The sequence below is a fragment of the Hemicordylus capensis genome, chromosome 1 (assembly GCF_027244095.1).
Source record: "Hemicordylus capensis ecotype Gifberg chromosome 1, rHemCap1.1.pri, whole genome shotgun sequence".
Classification (NCBI taxonomy): Eukaryota; Metazoa; Chordata; class Lepidosauria; order Squamata; family Cordylidae; genus Hemicordylus; species Hemicordylus capensis.
In genome coordinates, this window is record NC_069657.1 from 87,819,321 (window position 1) to 87,836,806 (window position 17,486).

The following is a 17,486-nucleotide window of genomic DNA, read 5'->3' on the forward strand; positions in this document are numbered from 1 at the left end:
GACATGATGCACACATCTCATAACATGGTGCTGAACATATCACTGTGTTCCTCATGTTGACACTTAAAAAGACTGCATGCCTTAAGGAAGGACGAGAACATGATGCACGTCTTTTAGAAGTGTCAACTCAACAAAAATGAAGTGGGGGAGAGAAGCATATAGAAAAATAATAAATACTGTTTCTTGTTGAGTGTAGATGAGCACGCCAACGGCTATCTGGGCTAGGAGGATCAGCAACAGGCAAGTGAAGTACTATAAAAAAGAAAAAGAAATAGAGGGTGTGTCACTAACATTTGGCATACCCATGGTTTACAGTAGCATCAGAGATCACGGTAGTCATAAAAACCTTCAACTCTATAGAATGGAGTTCAGAGGAAGAATCTATAGATTTAGAAACAGGCTACATTCCCTTTAGGATCCCAAACACCTTAATCAATGAAGGCCTTTCACATCAAGATTTATTTTCAGTTTTTGCCTGCTTACCAATGGCAAGCTGGGAGTTCACAGAACGTACTAAGCAGGCTTCCATCTGGCAGTTCCAATAAGAAATACCAATAAAATTCACATAGGAATCTAGGCAGGCTGGAAGTAGAACATGGACCCTTCTCAACCTGGTCCCTGTTAATGGTGGTGTACCTCAATGGCCTCCTCAACATCACAGGGAGTAGCTCTTTTACTTTGTACAGGGAAGAAAAGGCACCTTCCAGGCTATGAAAGCAGACAAGAGACAACTGGCACTGGGACAAGAATATCCTTCCCCTGCCTACCCCTAAGCAGAACTGTGTGCAGAAAGATCATTTTTAGTATTGGGGTCTTATGCTGCCAGAGTTCTTTGCCATCATTTGTGGTAAAGAGGTCTTCCTATCCACCTTGGTCTGTCAGCCAGCTGCAACATATGAAAACCACAGGAAGCATCAGTAAGAAGGGGAAAGTCACTTAAAACAGCATTATCTGCAACACTCACCAGTCCCAAGAGACACCGAATCTCATTGACTGCTCCAATACAGCCCAAGAACCCCATCAACATGGTGACAGACCCAACTCCAATGAGAATGAATGCTCCAACTTTTAATGAGTGTGATGAGTTCTCTGGGGGAACCAAGAAATAGATAAATATTAGGCACATATGGCAAAAGGAATCCATTTACGTATTCGTTATTTTGAAGACAGCAAGAGAACTGTGCATATTCTGTGCTTTGAGAGTTACAATTCTGTGCCAAGAAGAGCTGAATTCCATTACCTGCAAGTATTATGAACACTGGTACAAAATATTGGTACAGTCATTCAATCAATAAAGTGGTAGTCAAGTATGAATTTGCATTCAACACAAAGACTGCATTGGGATTGGGTTTTTCCATACCAGGCAATGGCAGAATCCCCAATATTCAGGGAAACCATGACTTTATAACCAGAGAGAGAGAGAGAGAGAGAGAGAGAGAGACACTATCTAGTCACAGTTTAAAATAAAGGGAAGAGGTTAACTTTGTTTACCCCTAACCAATGTGGCTCTGCCTTTTCTCTTGCCTAGTGGATCCACTGAGTGAGTGAGTGAGTCTGTTTGTTGTTAAATTTATATACCGCCTTTCATTAAAACAATCCCAAGGCAGTTTACAACAAAACTTAAAAACAAGATAGTAAAAAGACACAATTAAAATATTAAGTGAAAAATATTAAACAAATCTGATTAAAAATTTAAAAGAAAAGCATAAAAGCAATACAGAGTACAAACAGCAGCAGCAGAGAATCAAATAAATGCCTGGGCAAAGAGCCAAGATTTCACACTCTTTCTAAAAGCTGTGATGGAGACCGAGGAGCAAATAGCCACCGGGAGAGCATTCCAGAGTCTGGGGGCAGCAACTGAGAAGGCCCTGTCCTGCGTGCACAACAACCGAGCCTCCCTCATTGTCTGCACCCGGAGCAGAGCCCCCTCGGATGACTTCGTCAAGAGGGCAGTAACCGTTGGGAGCAGGCGGTCCCTCAGGTATCCTGGGCCCAAACCGTTGCCCCAGAAGGACAGACATTGTTAGTTACCAGCATCCAAGCTCTTGGGGTGCAACTGTTGACAGAGCCCTCTTGCCCGTAGCTCCAGGGAACTGCCAGCAAAAGAGGTGGAGCCTCCTCCATGCTCAATCATATCCCCTCACCCACCATAGGATCCTTGAACTGCAAAATGGACATGCCGGGTGTGTGTGTGTGAGGGATATTATCCTGGGGTGCAATTATGTGTGCTGCATCCTGCAGTTCCCAAAAAGGGAGAGATTTATTTTTTTTTTTAAATGCTCGTCTTCCATCTTTATTATTTTAATAATAGAACACTGAAATTCTGTCTCAGCTACTGGAAGTTTGTTTGGATATACTTTAAAAGAGTGTGTGGTGTTTCTGTTGAAATTTCAATCACAACCTGACAATAAGGTCTATATACCTGCTCTTTTTATGAATGAAAAGAAAGCTGAAATTGAGCTTTCTGAAATTCCTAGAAAGCTGAATTTTGCACCTGGTTTTTCTTCCACATTTGGTCTACATTTCTATGGGAATATGGCTCATATATCCCATTAATATACAGGTGGCCCTCATTATCCAAAGACTCACAGTTTGTGGTTTCACCTTAGAGACCCAGTTTCTTCATCTGCAGATAGAAACACAGGCAAAATTCGCCTATCCATGGTTTTATGTGGCTGGAAATAACTTCTGATGTCATTTCTGGCTGCCATTTTACTGTGAAGAACCATTTTGCAGCTCTTACTTTTTGGGGGGTGGAGTGAATATTTGTCTGAATGCATCCATTTCAAGTTGTGGGGGACATTGTTAGAGCTGGAGACCAGGAGAATAAGGTACTGTGATTTTCAACTCTTATTTCTGCCCCTCTTGCTTTTTTGCTCCCTCCCCACTTTTTTGTTAGGAATCTAACCCCTAGATTACCATAGGGGTAAGGTTTCATTATTTATGGTTTCTGTATTCGTGCCTGTTCATGGAACCCCCATGAATAACGAGGGCTACCTGTACTCCCAAGGTGGAGGAGGAAATTACTGAACAGTTTCATATTCAACTCCAGTTTATTCATCTGCCCACAAGATACTTTGAGAAAGACAGAGAGGCTATCCATGTGGTTGTGCAGAACCCAAGCTGGGCTCCTTTAGCCCGGTTTTGCACATGTGTGTGAACCGCCCAGTCTCAGCGGCACCACAGCAGCAAACCCACCTATGGAGCCTTCTACGGGGTTAGAAGAGTGAGTGCTCTCCTAACCCGGTTTTTTTTAATCGTATGTCAGCCGTGGCTTGCAGAGTGGGGAAGGGAAGACCCCCATAAAGCACCACAGACTTGCTTTATGGGGACTTGCATTACTGGAGCTCGGCGGGGGGAGGGGGCGACACAGGGAGACACAGAGCAGCACTCCAACCCTCGCTGCTACTGGCAGGAGCTGGAGCTTGTTTGGGCCGTTGATCCACCCGCCCAGGGACAGCAGGACAACTGTCTGCAGGGAGGTAAGCACTTCCGGGCTTCCTTCCTGCAAAACAGGTAGGCCTTTCTCACTGCACGTGAGAAAGGGCTCAGAGAGAGATGGCTGTCAAGCTAGAATACAGCTGACATGACATCATAACAGGTCTTTTGAACTTCAGCAGGAAGCCTGCTGCAAGTTTTGAGCTTTCCAAAGGGTAGTTGTAGCAGATTCCAAGTAGTCAGCTGCAATAGCTTCAGAATTTTACTCAGATCCCCCCAGAGCCAGTCTGAAATTGTACATGCTACTGTGACTCCGACTCACTTTACACATTCTACAATCACGAACTTTCCAACTGTATAGACAAAGCCTTCAAGAGATCATAACAGAAAGACAGGGCCTGGGTGTAGCTTATCATCTGCAGCTTTTCAAGGAAAGCCTTGCAAACTTTGTTGGCAAAAGGCTTCCAAGTTTATATTCCCTTTTGCGCCATCTTTTCTCCTTTTCTGGGGAAAAAGCCAAGTGAATGAACCAATGAATGCGCATGCAAACACGCACATACTCTCTCACACACAGGCAGCTCACTGGAATGCCTTGGTGTGTAAAGGTTTTTTTGGAAACAGCAAGTAGCAGGATCAGTGCCTCTCTGGTAAATGGGACTAGGAGAACGAGAGCCACTCCGCTCCTTTAGTTATACGTTTTGGTTCCAGGCCATAGAGGCGAAACCAGGCCATAAGTGAAATCCTCAGTGTTCCTGAAGTCTAAGAACAGCTGCAGGCATTACAAGGGGAAACAGCTTGGTTTAATACCCCTTTTAGCAAAAGGTCTTTCTTTCTACTACTCCCTTGTGAGTAAACTGCAGCAGTGACCCAGATAAGAACGGTAAAACATGCCAACATGGAACGTGGAAACAGTACACACTGGGGCACAGGGAGGATTGTTAGGGTTTTGTCTTGTTTTTTAATGCATTAGCTTAGTGACTTCCATTTCCTAATGTGTCTTCAGACGTTTGTTGAAGAGAACCAAAGTTACCACATAGCTGAGAATTTTTCAAGGCTAATGCTCTTGGCCTGACCCGGCATAGCCTTACCAGAAAAACAAAGCTGATTAGCTACAGAAGTCTGTTCTAAATCTAGCAGGAAGCACCTCTGCTTACGTCTAGGATCTGAAGATGGGCTACTCTTCAGATGTGTTTACTAAAATAGCAAAGGGAAGATATGATACGGTGTTCTCTCTTACAGGGGAAGCTACACAGGAAAACCTAGGAAGAAATGGTGTGTCTTACGCAGAACTGAAATGAAGCTGCTTTTGTCGACCAAAATCCATATTCCAAAGCCCAGGATCACGGCACCCAAGATCTGGAAAACAAAGTTTTGGTTACTTAAATATACACATATTTTTGTTTTATTTATATTCCACTCTTCTAAATGAAAACCTACAGAGCAGCTTACAACAAAACCAAGTTTATAGTACTGACAAAACAATTCAATCCAATAAAGACACATAGGCAAGAGAGGCAGGGAGAAAGTTAGGATAGCCAGCTAATCGATATCACCTCCTGTTTCTCTCTCTTTTGGCCAAGGTTTTTCTCCAGATGCCCAGCCCAGCCAGAAGCATTTTCCATGAGTGAAAAAAAATTGGTGGCTGTACACAACTTCATTTGTTACTTTGAAGTAAGAAGTAAAACCTAAACAGCCCTTCCAGTACACTAGGCAGATCTAATGAAGAGAACCCTAGCTTAAATACAAAATGGTTTATGGTTTGTACATTTATGAGATAGGCAAAAAAGTGAATCCAACAAAAAGGGTTACTAACTCAGCAGGAATTCAACCTTGGTCTTCCACTCACCCTAGGCTTCTATTTTTGAGGCAGACGAACTGGAGCAGCAGCTTCAGACATGCCCTTATCATACTAAAATCCAGAGTCTCTTGGATGCATGCTATTGTCCACCATGCATGTAAGTATGTATTGGACCACCCATTTCTTCTCACACACCACCAAAAAAGGCAATTAGCATGCTTGTAGCAGAGAGCACAATGGAGCTAGACTCTTGGCATATACAGAGAGTGCAGTAGGAAAGAGCCGCACAAAGGATTGTATCAGGCCCATCACATGCAACTACACTCTTGAATGAGGAAACAAGCTAGTTCTGCTGTGTGGCCTCCTGTGTCTGACTTTGGAACCCAGCAAAGTCACAAGTCATGCAACATTCATACAGCAGCAAAGCCTGTGGCAGACAGCCACAAGCAGGCTGCACACACACACTGTAGCCCAACCGTGTTCCACAGACACTGCCAGCTGGCATTCCTCATCAGAAGGCTGCACAGAAAGAGAGCAGGCCAGTTCCTGTAGCACCACAATCCAGCTTTGCTCCAGCTAATCACCAAGTCTGCTTGGGACAAGGAGAACAAGTCTCCAGGAATCCATGCAAAAGCCAAGTTCCTCCTACAGAGCTGTTGGAGCAAGCAGAAGTTTTACAATTAGATCTTCCCATTTCTTGTTATTAAGAGGAAAACATTGTCTCCCTGCCCCCATCAGAGTAAATATATTGATTTCTGTGCCTGAAAAACATTGTTGTATGGCTAAATGGCAACAGAGTCTCATCTTGAGTGTTTCTTCCAACTGTACATGCAAGCCCAATTTTTGAGTCATTCCCTGGAAGCAGGGTGGTAAGGTGAAAAGAAAGCACTGCCCTGGTATGTGCCAAAACATAGGGGCAGTGCTGCTGGATCAGCCCAAGGCCCATCTAGTCCAGCATCCTGTTTTCCCATAGTGGCCCACCAGATATGTTTAGGAAGCCTCCTAGCAACAGATGAAGACATGCCTCCTCTCCTGCTGTTGCTCCCCTGCAACTGGTATTTAGAGGCACTGCAGTGCTTCTGCAGACATCCAAGATGAGATGTCGGCAGGAAGTCTGACTCTTGTATTCCCATGGAAGGAATACCCCAATTCCCTGCACTGCAGAATTTAAGGTAGGGATGATCAAGTTTAGATGGCCATCTGAAAGCATGGGTAAAAGGCAAATCTGACCTTGCTGCTACTGACATTGAAGCAGTAATCCCAGGACATGAGCAAAGTTGTACTGTTGCCGACAAAAGCCACAACTCTTGCCAAGTTGCATTCCTAGAAGGCTATTTGTCGTCAAGCAAGACAGTTAAAGCCCTTTCGCACCATGCGTTAGCAGGAAGACGTTTGGCAGCATCTCTCTGCATCCCAGCAGAAAAAATAAAGTTACAGCAAGGGATTAGATTGGATTTAGGTGAGAACTCCAACTCCTACCGCTGGCAGGGGTGGCAAGATTTCTTCTAGGAAAAAAATCAACAGGAGGCTGCTGCTTGCCCCCAAGTCAGCATAGGACATTTTGTTATCCCAGAAGAAATGGATCCATTTTGTGCAGTTACACCCATCCACCTAAATACATTTTGTTTGGTGCAGTAAATGAGGGTGGACAAGGATAAGGCAATAGATAGATTTAACTTCCAGAAAAATAAAGAAATAATCAGCCAGGTACTGTAACTCTTGTCAACAGTGCAATAGAGCAAATTTGGGCCAAAATGGGGCAAAGCTCCGATTTTTTACAGAAAAAATTATGCCTCAAATCAACCACCACCAACTTTGTGAGCCTCCCCATAACAAATTGTTCTCTGGGTGGCAAAGACCACAACATACAACAAAACAAATTACAATATTTTAAACACACACACTAACCATTTAACATTAAAATCATCATCATCATCATCATCAAAAGTTGGAACAAACAGAAAGGTATTCATCTGGTGTTTAAAAAGAACAGGTGGGCCTCATTGAGGAGGCTGTTCCATAGAGAAGGTGTGTATTTTATTCCATACAAGCTTGTGTGTGAAAACTAAGAAAGAAACAAGAACACTGAAAGAGCAGGCAATTGAATACGCAACCTTGTTGCATGACAAACTGCTGATGTGGATATACCTTTCGAAATCTCCAACTGCTCTCTTCTCTGTAACTACAGCAGCAAGGCTTCTGAAGCAAAATCTGCTTCAGGGAGCAGCATTTTATCTTGTTTAAGGAACAAGTCAAAGCCATCTCCACTGCGAACTGGCAACAGGGTACTTTCAAGGAGGCTGTCATCTCCTTCCAGGCTACAATTACAGTCCAACACTACTCTAACATGGACATGATTTCAAAGACATGATAAACCAAGCAGAACAAGTCACGAGGCACTTTTGAAAAGATCCATCATATTGCTACACTTTAAGGCAAGGTCCAGGATCACAGAAGGCCAACGGCTGTGTAAAAAGAAGTGATTCTGGCAGGTCCTCCATAACTTGTTCTTTCTTTTAAAAAACATTTCTATCCCGCTCTTCCTCCAAGGAGCCCAGAGTGGTGTACTACATACTTGAGTTTCTCTTTCTTAATGACAAGGCTCAGCCCCACAGAATGTGACGAGAGCCATGGAGCATGTGCACAATTCTTTATGCTCAAAACTGAATGCACCTCCAGGAAAACTTGAGCACTTTCTTTTAAGCCATTCAAATGCTTTAACAGGAAGCTTTAAAACCACACAAGGAGTACAACAGGAAAGGACTAAGGCATATCAACACATTCTCCAGAATGTCTTGCATTTTCAAGAATAATTTGGCAGGCAGAAGGTTTATTAAATCAGATTACATGAAGATACAGATCGGATACTCATTTTGTCAGTGCCTCAACTCAGTGACGACAGGATTATCTATGTTGTCAGCAACAATGCAGAGTTTTCCTTTACTCGTCCAATGTTGAGGCTTCAAAACCTCAAATGAGCAGCACAGAAAACAACAAGTTTGAAGAGCAATGGGTGAATCATTCATCCCTCCCTCCCTGTTATTTTTGCTTATCCAGCTCTACCCTCAGCTGCCCAAAGATCTCCTGCTCCCTTGAACAACTCTGCCCTTTCTCCATTGCTGCCCCTTATTCCTGGAACGGCCTCCTCCAGTCTTCATGATGTCATTAGTTTTACTTCTTTTGTTTCCCTCCTGAAATCCTAGTCCCAATACTCTACTATAACTCAAGTATAAGACATGTTTAACTGAAACAGCAGCTTCCAGTTACCCTTGCCTCTATTTACCTATCCTTCCTCTGGTCTCCCTTGTGTCTGTTACTGTAAGCCCCTTGGGACAAGAATCTGTCCTTTCATTCTTTGTAAAGTACCATGCACATACAAGGTTCTGCATAAGCAACTAAACCACCACAACCAACAACTTCATCAAGGGGGACCAGTACAAAAGGTGTGAGATCTTGCAAAACAGATGCAGAATCTTGGCAGCAGCAAGAGTACACACGCGTACTCTTGGGCTTTCCTTGCTCCAGAGTTTCAGTAAGAAGTCAGAAGATTAAGATGCTTGTTTATAGACACAGTCTCCTTTGTTTGGGAAAGCTTCGCCAAGTAAGGTATCATGGACAGTAAACTATTCTTGTTTCGTTTAAACAAAGACATACCCATACTTCAACAGAAAGCCTGCTCCACATGTTTTAAAACCAGTTTATGCATTACAGCCACCAGGTAGCAGCTGTTTACATTGCAAGCGTTTTCCACAGGGCATCTGGCCACACAAGTCCATGCATTTCATTCCATGATAGCTCCCATGTCTAAAAGGGAAGGTTTGTGATAGCATGGACAAAAGTCCTCTTCAAGCACCCAAATGAAAGCATAATGGAGTGTGGACAGGTGGAAGCTAGCTGCCTTGCTGACACACTCCATGGCCATGGTCCCAGCTCTCACTGAGTATGGAGAAGAGTGACTCTTGCGTTCTAAAACCCTGTGTGGCCAGGGTTTGAGAACAATGGCAGAAACTCTTCTTGCATTGTTTGCCTCTGGCAGAAAAGCACTGAATGGAAGGCAAGCAGGAGGCCTGGCCATGGAGCACATCAGCACAAGGGGGCATGGCTAGCCAGCACTCCTGGCCCCCATCCAGACACACTGATTTGAATGCCTGAAGTGGGCTATATTGATTTCAGAGTCTCTCTCAAACATACTACTGTACAAAATGTAGTGGTTTCTACTAAGGAGAATAGGTTCACCTCTTTTGGTCTATTATGCTCAGGATCTTGCTCCTGGTTCCCAAGGGGTCACGATGCCAAGCCAGTACATAGAAACAGATCTTTCCCCTGGGATAAGAAGCCGTTCTGCAAACAAGCCGACAAGTCTTGAGAACAGCTGCTTCCTGTCACCTGTGGTCTAGCCAGAGGACGTTCCAACAGGCCTCTCAGAAAGACCACAGCATGACAGTGGTGTAGCCTCCAGCAGTTTCCCCCTCCCCATCACTTGCTTTCTTTTAAAGATAGCCAACTCCCTCAAGACACTCCCCACTTCTTTCTGTGCAAAATGTGGGAAAATATTTCCCCTGCTCAGATCTGGCTTTATTCAGCCAAACAGTTTGGATCCACCTCCTGTCAGCTCAGATTCCATCAGGGCTCCACAAGAACATTTCTTGGCTTTACTGGCTAGTGAGGGAGAAGGGGTGAAATATGACTGAGCGGAAAGAGAGGAACCAGACCAAGACAGGGGGGAAAATACCCTTTACAAAATAAGATTCAATGGAAGGAGGAGCAGGGTTACTGTAGAGCAAAGCCTTTTAACAGGCCATTGTAGATGTGTAGCTTCTTTCCTCACCCCACTCAGACTAAGTTTCCTTTGGTGCCTCTCACCCTTTGTCTGTGGTGAAAAGGGTTGCCATAGAGATCACCACACACTCATCAGGGCAAAGCTGAGGCACATGAGCCTCCAGATGAAGGCCAATTTCTGCTTTATGCAGCAAGTGTGTTTGCTCTATACACATGTGCAACTATACATATATGACAAAGCGCGAAGTAGGGACATGTAAATATATGAAGTTAGCAGCTCACTTGCTTCTCCAAATTTCATGAGACATTTTCAATTGTTCTCCCCACCCACTCAAACTCCAACTAAAAAAAGGTACACTTAACACTAACATTACTTAGATTAACATTACATAACTTTACTTATATTACAGTAAGTAAGTAATACGTTTATTGTTATGACCACTGGTCATAACATAGCATAACAGATGCCAATGAAGCAGAGATGGAAAAGGGAAATGTGATATTGCATTCAGTGGTATCAAGTGTCAATAGAGGCTGTTACCCAGAGTAATTGCCTCTGCCCCGAGAGAATTCCAGTAATGCTACAGAGTACTTAAGCAGATAAGGTTACCTATTTTTTTCTGGTCTCTTTAAAGAAGTTACTGTCTGGCAACAAGGAACAAGCAATTACAGCTTGCTTTTCAAGTCAAACATCTGTCTTCTACCAAGTACAGAGGGAAGTTTTCTGTTTCAGACAAAAACACAAAAGCAACACTACTAAGGGACTATAGGTAGCATATTGCACATTGCTCTCTGCGATTCCAGACCACACCGAAGGTCAGAAAAGATGTACCTTACCTCTGCTCATCCCCCAATAGAATGGAAGAGGCAGTCTACCTACTAGAAGAATACCCTTGTTATGGGGACTAAGATGTTTAGCCTACTTTCCAGAGGGAAAGTGGCTTGGGGGACAACTGTGTCTGTATCCCTTTAATAACATTTGAGTTTACAATCTGATACAAACCAAGTTCACAGCACATGACAAAGGGCTAGGTTGTGTGTGTGTGTGGGTGGGGGGGAATGATCTACTATGTTGCTTCAAGATCACAACCACTATACTTTAAGTATAGACAACAGTCCTTTGAAACCTATATGCTGCCAGTCTGATACAAATCAATACATAGTGTAAGAGAGGGGATCTTAGGTAAGACTCATATAGTAGAAAGTAGGATCCATTAGTTCTGCTAAGAACTACTTGTTTCTTTATGCTAAAACTATTCATGACCTTTGGTCCCTGGCAGCTTTAACTAGAATGCTGATTGTTCAGAGATGGAAAGAAAGCATGCAGAAAAGGAAGGGGGGGGGAGAGAATCACCCACTCCCATGTAGTGGAAAACCAGATCCAGATGTGTCCCAGATGCATCATCTCAGTCAGCTATTTTGCCATGCAGAGTCTATGGCACATGATGAGAAAGTGGCAGAAGGAGCAGGGGGAAACATTCACGATTTGGGGAAGCAACACTTGAATTTAGCGATTTATAGTGTTTGAAAGAGAACACCTGGGCTGAAAAGATCTGCAGCTTGTGCCACTGACACCACTTTGCAAGTTAGAAATGGGGGTCAAAAGCAGATGTGCAAATGACTTTCACATCATTTATAGCATGCAAAGAAAAACATCTGTACCTCTCCCCTATGGGAGGGTGCATCTTCTGAATCACATATGTCAGATGTGCATTAGCTTTACACTGCTCCTTGTAACATGCGAAGTTCCCTCAAGGCAGGGCCAGCAAAACAATGTTCAGCATCATCTTTGAAAGAAAGAGGAGGTGAGGGCTCCTCAAATAGAGACAACAACTGCTTGACCTCCTACAAGTGCACTATGACAAGGTACCTGTTATAGTCATTGTTATTTTAAGCCCTAGAGGCAGCAAAATCAAGAGTGAAAAGGACCCATGGAACCCCCAAGGGAGCAAAAAGCATATAAACACAAAGCCCTCCCACTGCTCTCCAACACTGTAATGTGGAGCAAGTACCTTGAAATCTTCTTAGTTTGGGAGAACCAGTGAGTGGCTTTTTCTTTTCCTTGAACCCAACAAGACTTTAGAAGTATTTTACTGGAAAAGACATTAAGGTCGGAATGAGCTGGACCAGGCACAACCCAGTCTCTCCAAACCAGATGAGGTGGCATAGAACAAGAGGTCTCAAGAGAAAACTTATGTAGACACTTATGCCCAAATCCCCAATGTCTTATCCTTTCAAATAAGCCTGGAAAAGATGCCTTAAACAAAATCCAGTGAGTTGGAAGGTGCGACATTCACTCAAGTTTAAGTAATGATGATCATATTTTAAGCCTATCAAATGTAGAAGAAGGTGGGGAATTCCAGACAGTTTGTAAAAGGTTGGTGATTGATGCTCAAAATCTGAAAGCAAGAGGAAGATACAGAAGAGCAGTTCCTAAAGCAGCTGAGTTTGTTTCCGAGAGAGTAGGTGGGGATTAAACACTGCATGAAAGAGCTACCAAATAGGAAGTGTCTATGGAGGAGGAAGTGTGCTCAGGTTTACAGCCTCAGTCCCCCTCCTACGTAGCAGTTCCTCAAAAAATCCAAGAATAGTTTGCCAAGTATAACACATGACTTACCAGTCATTCAAATATATAGTTAAGTCATTCACTGACACATACTACCACCAGCAGGGTTTCTTCAACACAGTGGCCAGAATCTGATCCCTCAGAGGGAAGATCCAAAAGAGGTGGTGATGTAATCAAATACTGTCAGTGTGAAATCACCCCAAACAGGAGACTAGATCCTCTACTATAGTGGCCAACAGTGAAAAAAATCACATTGGAGCAGCTATCTTTGGGGGCATTTTTGTTTTTTCATATTGGATTGTGTGTGTGCATATATTTGTTTTATTTTCATTTGTAACACTGCATTCAACACTTGCCATTAGAAATGATCACCAAATCCTCCAAAACAACACAGAATTCTGCAATGCATGAGAAGCAGGCAAAGTTACAAAAGGATGAGTACTCTGCAAAATGCATGCTTTCAAGGTATCTCATACTTGCAAATTCATCTGTTATAAGCTGGCAACCTTGTCTTAAGGGAGCTTCCAGAAGGCAGTATCTGCAGGTGACAACCTGTTAACACACGGGAATCCAGTGTACTTGGTACCTGCCATTTCTTTAATTTATATTCCTTGAATATTATTGTTTTTCAGTCATTTTTATTTAGGAAGTGTACATTCTGCTCTTCAGGTAAACCTTTCAGAGGCACTAACAGTTAACAAAGATGACAACAGGAAATACATAAAAACCATAACAGCAACAAAAGCTAAAGTTGTGCCATCGAGTCAATGTCAAATCCTGGTGACCAGAGAGCCCTGTGGTTGTCTTGGTAGAATACAGGAGGGGTTTACTATTGCCATCTCCCATGCAGTATGAGATGATGCATTTCAGGATCATCCTATATCACTGCTGCCTGATATAGGTGTTTCCCATATAGTCTGGGAAACATACCAGCAGGGATTTGAACCAGCAATTTCTTGCTCCCCAGGCAAGTTACCTCCCTGCTGCAAGTCAAAACACAATGCACATACATTAGCATTTCAAAGACCTGGGAAAATAAGGGAGTTTTCACTGGTGCTGAAAGGGACATCAGCACTAGGTAAGCCTACTGCAGAACACCATTTATTTATTTATTTATTTATTACATTTTATATCCCGCCCTTCTTCCAAGGAGCCCAGAGCTGTGTACTACATACTTCAGTTTCTCCTCACAACAATGACTGAGGAGGCTGTGCTATGGGTCACCACCACTCACCTTACCACTAAAGCTGGAAGGGGGAGAAGGAGGACCATGCAAAGAAAGGCCTTTTGTTGTGGAACTCAATAAATGGCCAGGTTTGTATGTGAGGTGGTGATCCTTAATGTAACCTTTAAAACCCTAATCGGTTTGGAACCAAGATAAAACCAGCAGCTTGAACTGGACCCAGAAATGAGCTAGGAGCCAGTGAAGCAATTTTAAGTGAGACTGTATGGAACATACCCCACACATTAGTAATTAGTTACTATGGTTTATAACAACTTTCTCAACAGTGAGACCTTGGGTTGGGGGTGGTATAAAAATGTGCTAATAAATAAACAGATAGATAGATAGATAGATAGATAGATAGATAGATAGATAGATAGGTCTTCAAAAGATAGCCCTAACGCAATCAAATATGGCAAGCAGAAATGAGACCAGATACAAAAGAGAAAGAAAGCAGAGGGACAAGTAGATAATCGGTTGGGGGCAGGGAGAATGAATGAATGCAGCTGGCAACCAGCAGTATTGATCTGCATTACCTACGACTGAGGTGCAAACACAGTAGTGACAGGCTCCCTCCATAAAACACGCTTTAGAAATCTTATCCTGGAATTTACACTAGAAAGCAAAAAGACTTAGAACAGAATGGGGAAGCAGTCAATAAGCCTAATGAGAGAACTGTTAATAAGGCCCTCAGCTGACCTCTCAACAGGGTACTGATGAACACAACCTGGACACAGTGACTTCATGCAGACAGAAATTCTTGTTCAGCCTGTCCTTTGTTCTATTTTTCTAGAGCTGCTGCTCATCTTGGTACCACTTTATTTCGTTTTGCAATAAGAAACACTGGCCAGCAGAAAAATTATTCAGTGGTGTACAAATTGTAGCCATGTGTGTTGTGGCTGGGTGTCCCCACCACACAGCAGATCACTGCAGAGAACAGCCAAGGACTTGCTTGAAATTTGCTGGGCTTGCCTCACCTTCATAAGGGAGTATATAATACTCAAAGCAGTTACAAGTGAGTCACCACATTTCATTCAGCTAGATGCACATCCCAGCCTCTTATTCTCTTGGGTATCTGCTACTATTTCACACACTCACACTGTTCAAGCCAGTTTCTGTCCTAAATGGCTATTATGGATAAGGAATATGTACAGAACCTGAGAGAGCTTGGAAGAATTTCATCAAGAAGCAGACAAATTTGACCAAGCCAGGAACTCTTGCAGAATATTATAAGCCTTCTAAAGTCTATTCATAGAACATGCAGCCTGCTTCTAGGCACCACTCAGGTAACCCAAATAAAGAAGTTTCTATATCTTGAAAGTCAGCTTAAACTTCTTGTGTTGAACAGAATTGTTTGGGCTGAAGACAACTGGAGGAAAAAGGGGCATTAGACCATTTACTATGTTTGACCAGCAGCAAATAGCATATATTCTTTTAAAATGGCAAATCACAACATGGTGATTGGATGCTACTTACTAGAGAGACAGTGTTAGTCATATTTCTGGCTATATATGTTAGCTTGATGCAAGGCTTGGGTTAAACAAGAATGTGCCCCAAAGAAGAATGGGTTGGCTCCCAACTAGTAGTTCTATGAATGCAAGCAGTTCTAATTGTGTATAGGAAAGTAGATTTTCTACTGTTCCCCCGTACCCCTCCCAGAGGGCGCTTGTTCCATCCACAAAAGTACTAATTTGGATCCAACTCTGACACTTTTACAAAAAAAATCCTGATCCATGCAGATTGTCCAGATTCCCTCACATCCTCACCTTCATAATCTTAAACATCTCCAACCATTCTCCAGTTAACCAATATCTACCCTTGACAAATTTGTTCTTCAGCAGCTATGTCTGCCTCCCACTATTAACCTATTGCAGTGAAGTTTAGTGGTCCTTTTGAGAGTTATGTAATCTTTCCCATAATATAAATGTATCACCATTGTAGACAATTCACTACTCTTCTTAGGTTACTCTTCCACACACGCTTCACACTCCACAATTTCCCAGATTCTGTGTACAGATACTTACAAAGAAGAGGAGATTGAAGAGAAAAAGGAAGTATTTTGTGACTTTCAGACAACCAGACCCCATCTTCTCTTTTCACAGAACCTGAGGAGGAAACAAAGATACAACCACATGAGCATGCATCCTCTGCACCGTTGTCACTTAACTGTGGTCAGGAAGCCCTTTCACAGGACTCCCACCTTTCCTCCTCCTCCTCCCACCACAGCCAGTCCTTCAACACACAAGCACTTCAACAGATTACTTTTCTAGCAGAACATTTCCATAGTAGAACACAGATTTTGTTTGGTCTCATCATATGAGAGAATTGTCACCCATTCGGGCTAGTCCTTAATTTACTAGATTACCCCACCAATACAGTGAGCCAACTAATCCAATAAGCACAGCACCATTCGATCCCTATCAAGGCTCCTTAAACTGGAGATACCAGTGAGCAAATGAGTTTCAAACATCCACAGCACATAGTAGTTCATAGAGGTATAGCTCTTCTTGACAGTGCACATCCTTCTGCTCACACAGGCCCACAGAAAATAATGTATATTCCACAATCTGGAGTTCAGCAATCATATAGGTTGTATGTGCATATAAAGAACTATGGAGGAGGAGGAGCTGAGAGACTGACAGAGACAATTGGTGTCAGGAGAGCAACTGAAAGTCAGCAAAAGCTAAAGGAAGTTCAGTTTTAAACACAAAGTCCAAGAGAGAACAGTAGGCACACTTATTATTTTGATTGACACCTCTTTACTACCACCAAAATATTCTGGTGTGCCTCAGCTGAGGCAGGTGGACATTAATTTGCAGGAGACAGTTTTAAAAGAGACACCCGTATTAGTGGTCTCAAAATGTACAAGGTACTCTATGAAGAGGACACTTTGAAAAAGGTGGAAAGCAACAACTGAAGAGCTATTGTGAACAGACATGTCTCACAGTCATTGTGAGAGACTTTCAATTTCTTCAATGAGTTGTTGCCTCCTCTAGCACAGGAAAAGAGTTGGCAATTCTCATCATGTTGAGTGACTATCAGACATCATCCTTAACAGACTTTGACAATATAACAGGAAACAGACAAGTAACAGAAGAAGAGCAGCCAACTCTTAAACATACAGCAGATCTGCTTAGTTTCCTTACACTGGGCTGTATTCAACCAGGGCAATGCAACAAAAACAAATTCTGTTCCAGTCTAAAACCTGCTTTTAATCCTTTTAGGATATTTAGGTCAATACTGAGGTCAGTATGGAACTGAACTGGTGCATCATTCTAATTGGATCGTTCTCTCACTAAACAGCAACAGACTAGTTTTCAGAAATATATCAGTTTTGCTGGGCAGAAAGAGATGTTTCTTCTGCGAAGAGAAAGTTAAACTATTTAGTTCAACAATAACTACTTTCCAGCTATTTCAGGCAGGGAAGCAACAGGATTTAACAGATATATTCAGACTCTACATTTATTACGCAAAACCATTTAGAAAGATTCTACCTTTTTTATTGAAAGAAAAAGAACGGTGGGCACTAATTAGTAAGACTTGGCTCTGCTCTTCCAACAAGCAACTCATTCTTTTGAAGAGGTTTCCACTTCAGAAGAGAGTCAGAACCTCAAACAGGTGCTTAGAACAAGGAGTATTTATTGATTGGTGCCTACGCCCAAGGCATTTTAACATCAGCCTCA

The 17,486-nt window shown here is 42.7% G+C and overlaps 1 protein-coding gene across 3 annotated transcripts in view; it reads right to left on the reverse strand.

Moving 5' to 3' along the window:
* CD82 (CD82 molecule) overlaps positions 1-17,486 on the reverse strand; it is a 90,851-nt gene that overhangs the window by 21,808 nt on the left and 51,557 nt on the right. For all 3 annotated transcript variants that reach the window (XM_053283697.1, XM_053283698.1, XM_053283699.1), the window contains exons 2-5: positions 15,828-15,908; positions 4,722-4,794; positions 965-1,089; positions 178-252 (exon numbers count right to left, since the gene is read on the reverse strand). In XM_053283697.1, the coding sequence (XP_053139672.1) occupies positions 178-252; positions 965-1,089; positions 4,722-4,794; positions 15,828-15,890 (336 nt within the window). In that variant the 5' untranslated portion in view covers positions 15,891-15,908. The remainder of the gene's footprint in view (positions 1-177; positions 253-964; positions 1,090-4,721; positions 4,795-15,827; positions 15,909-17,486) is intronic.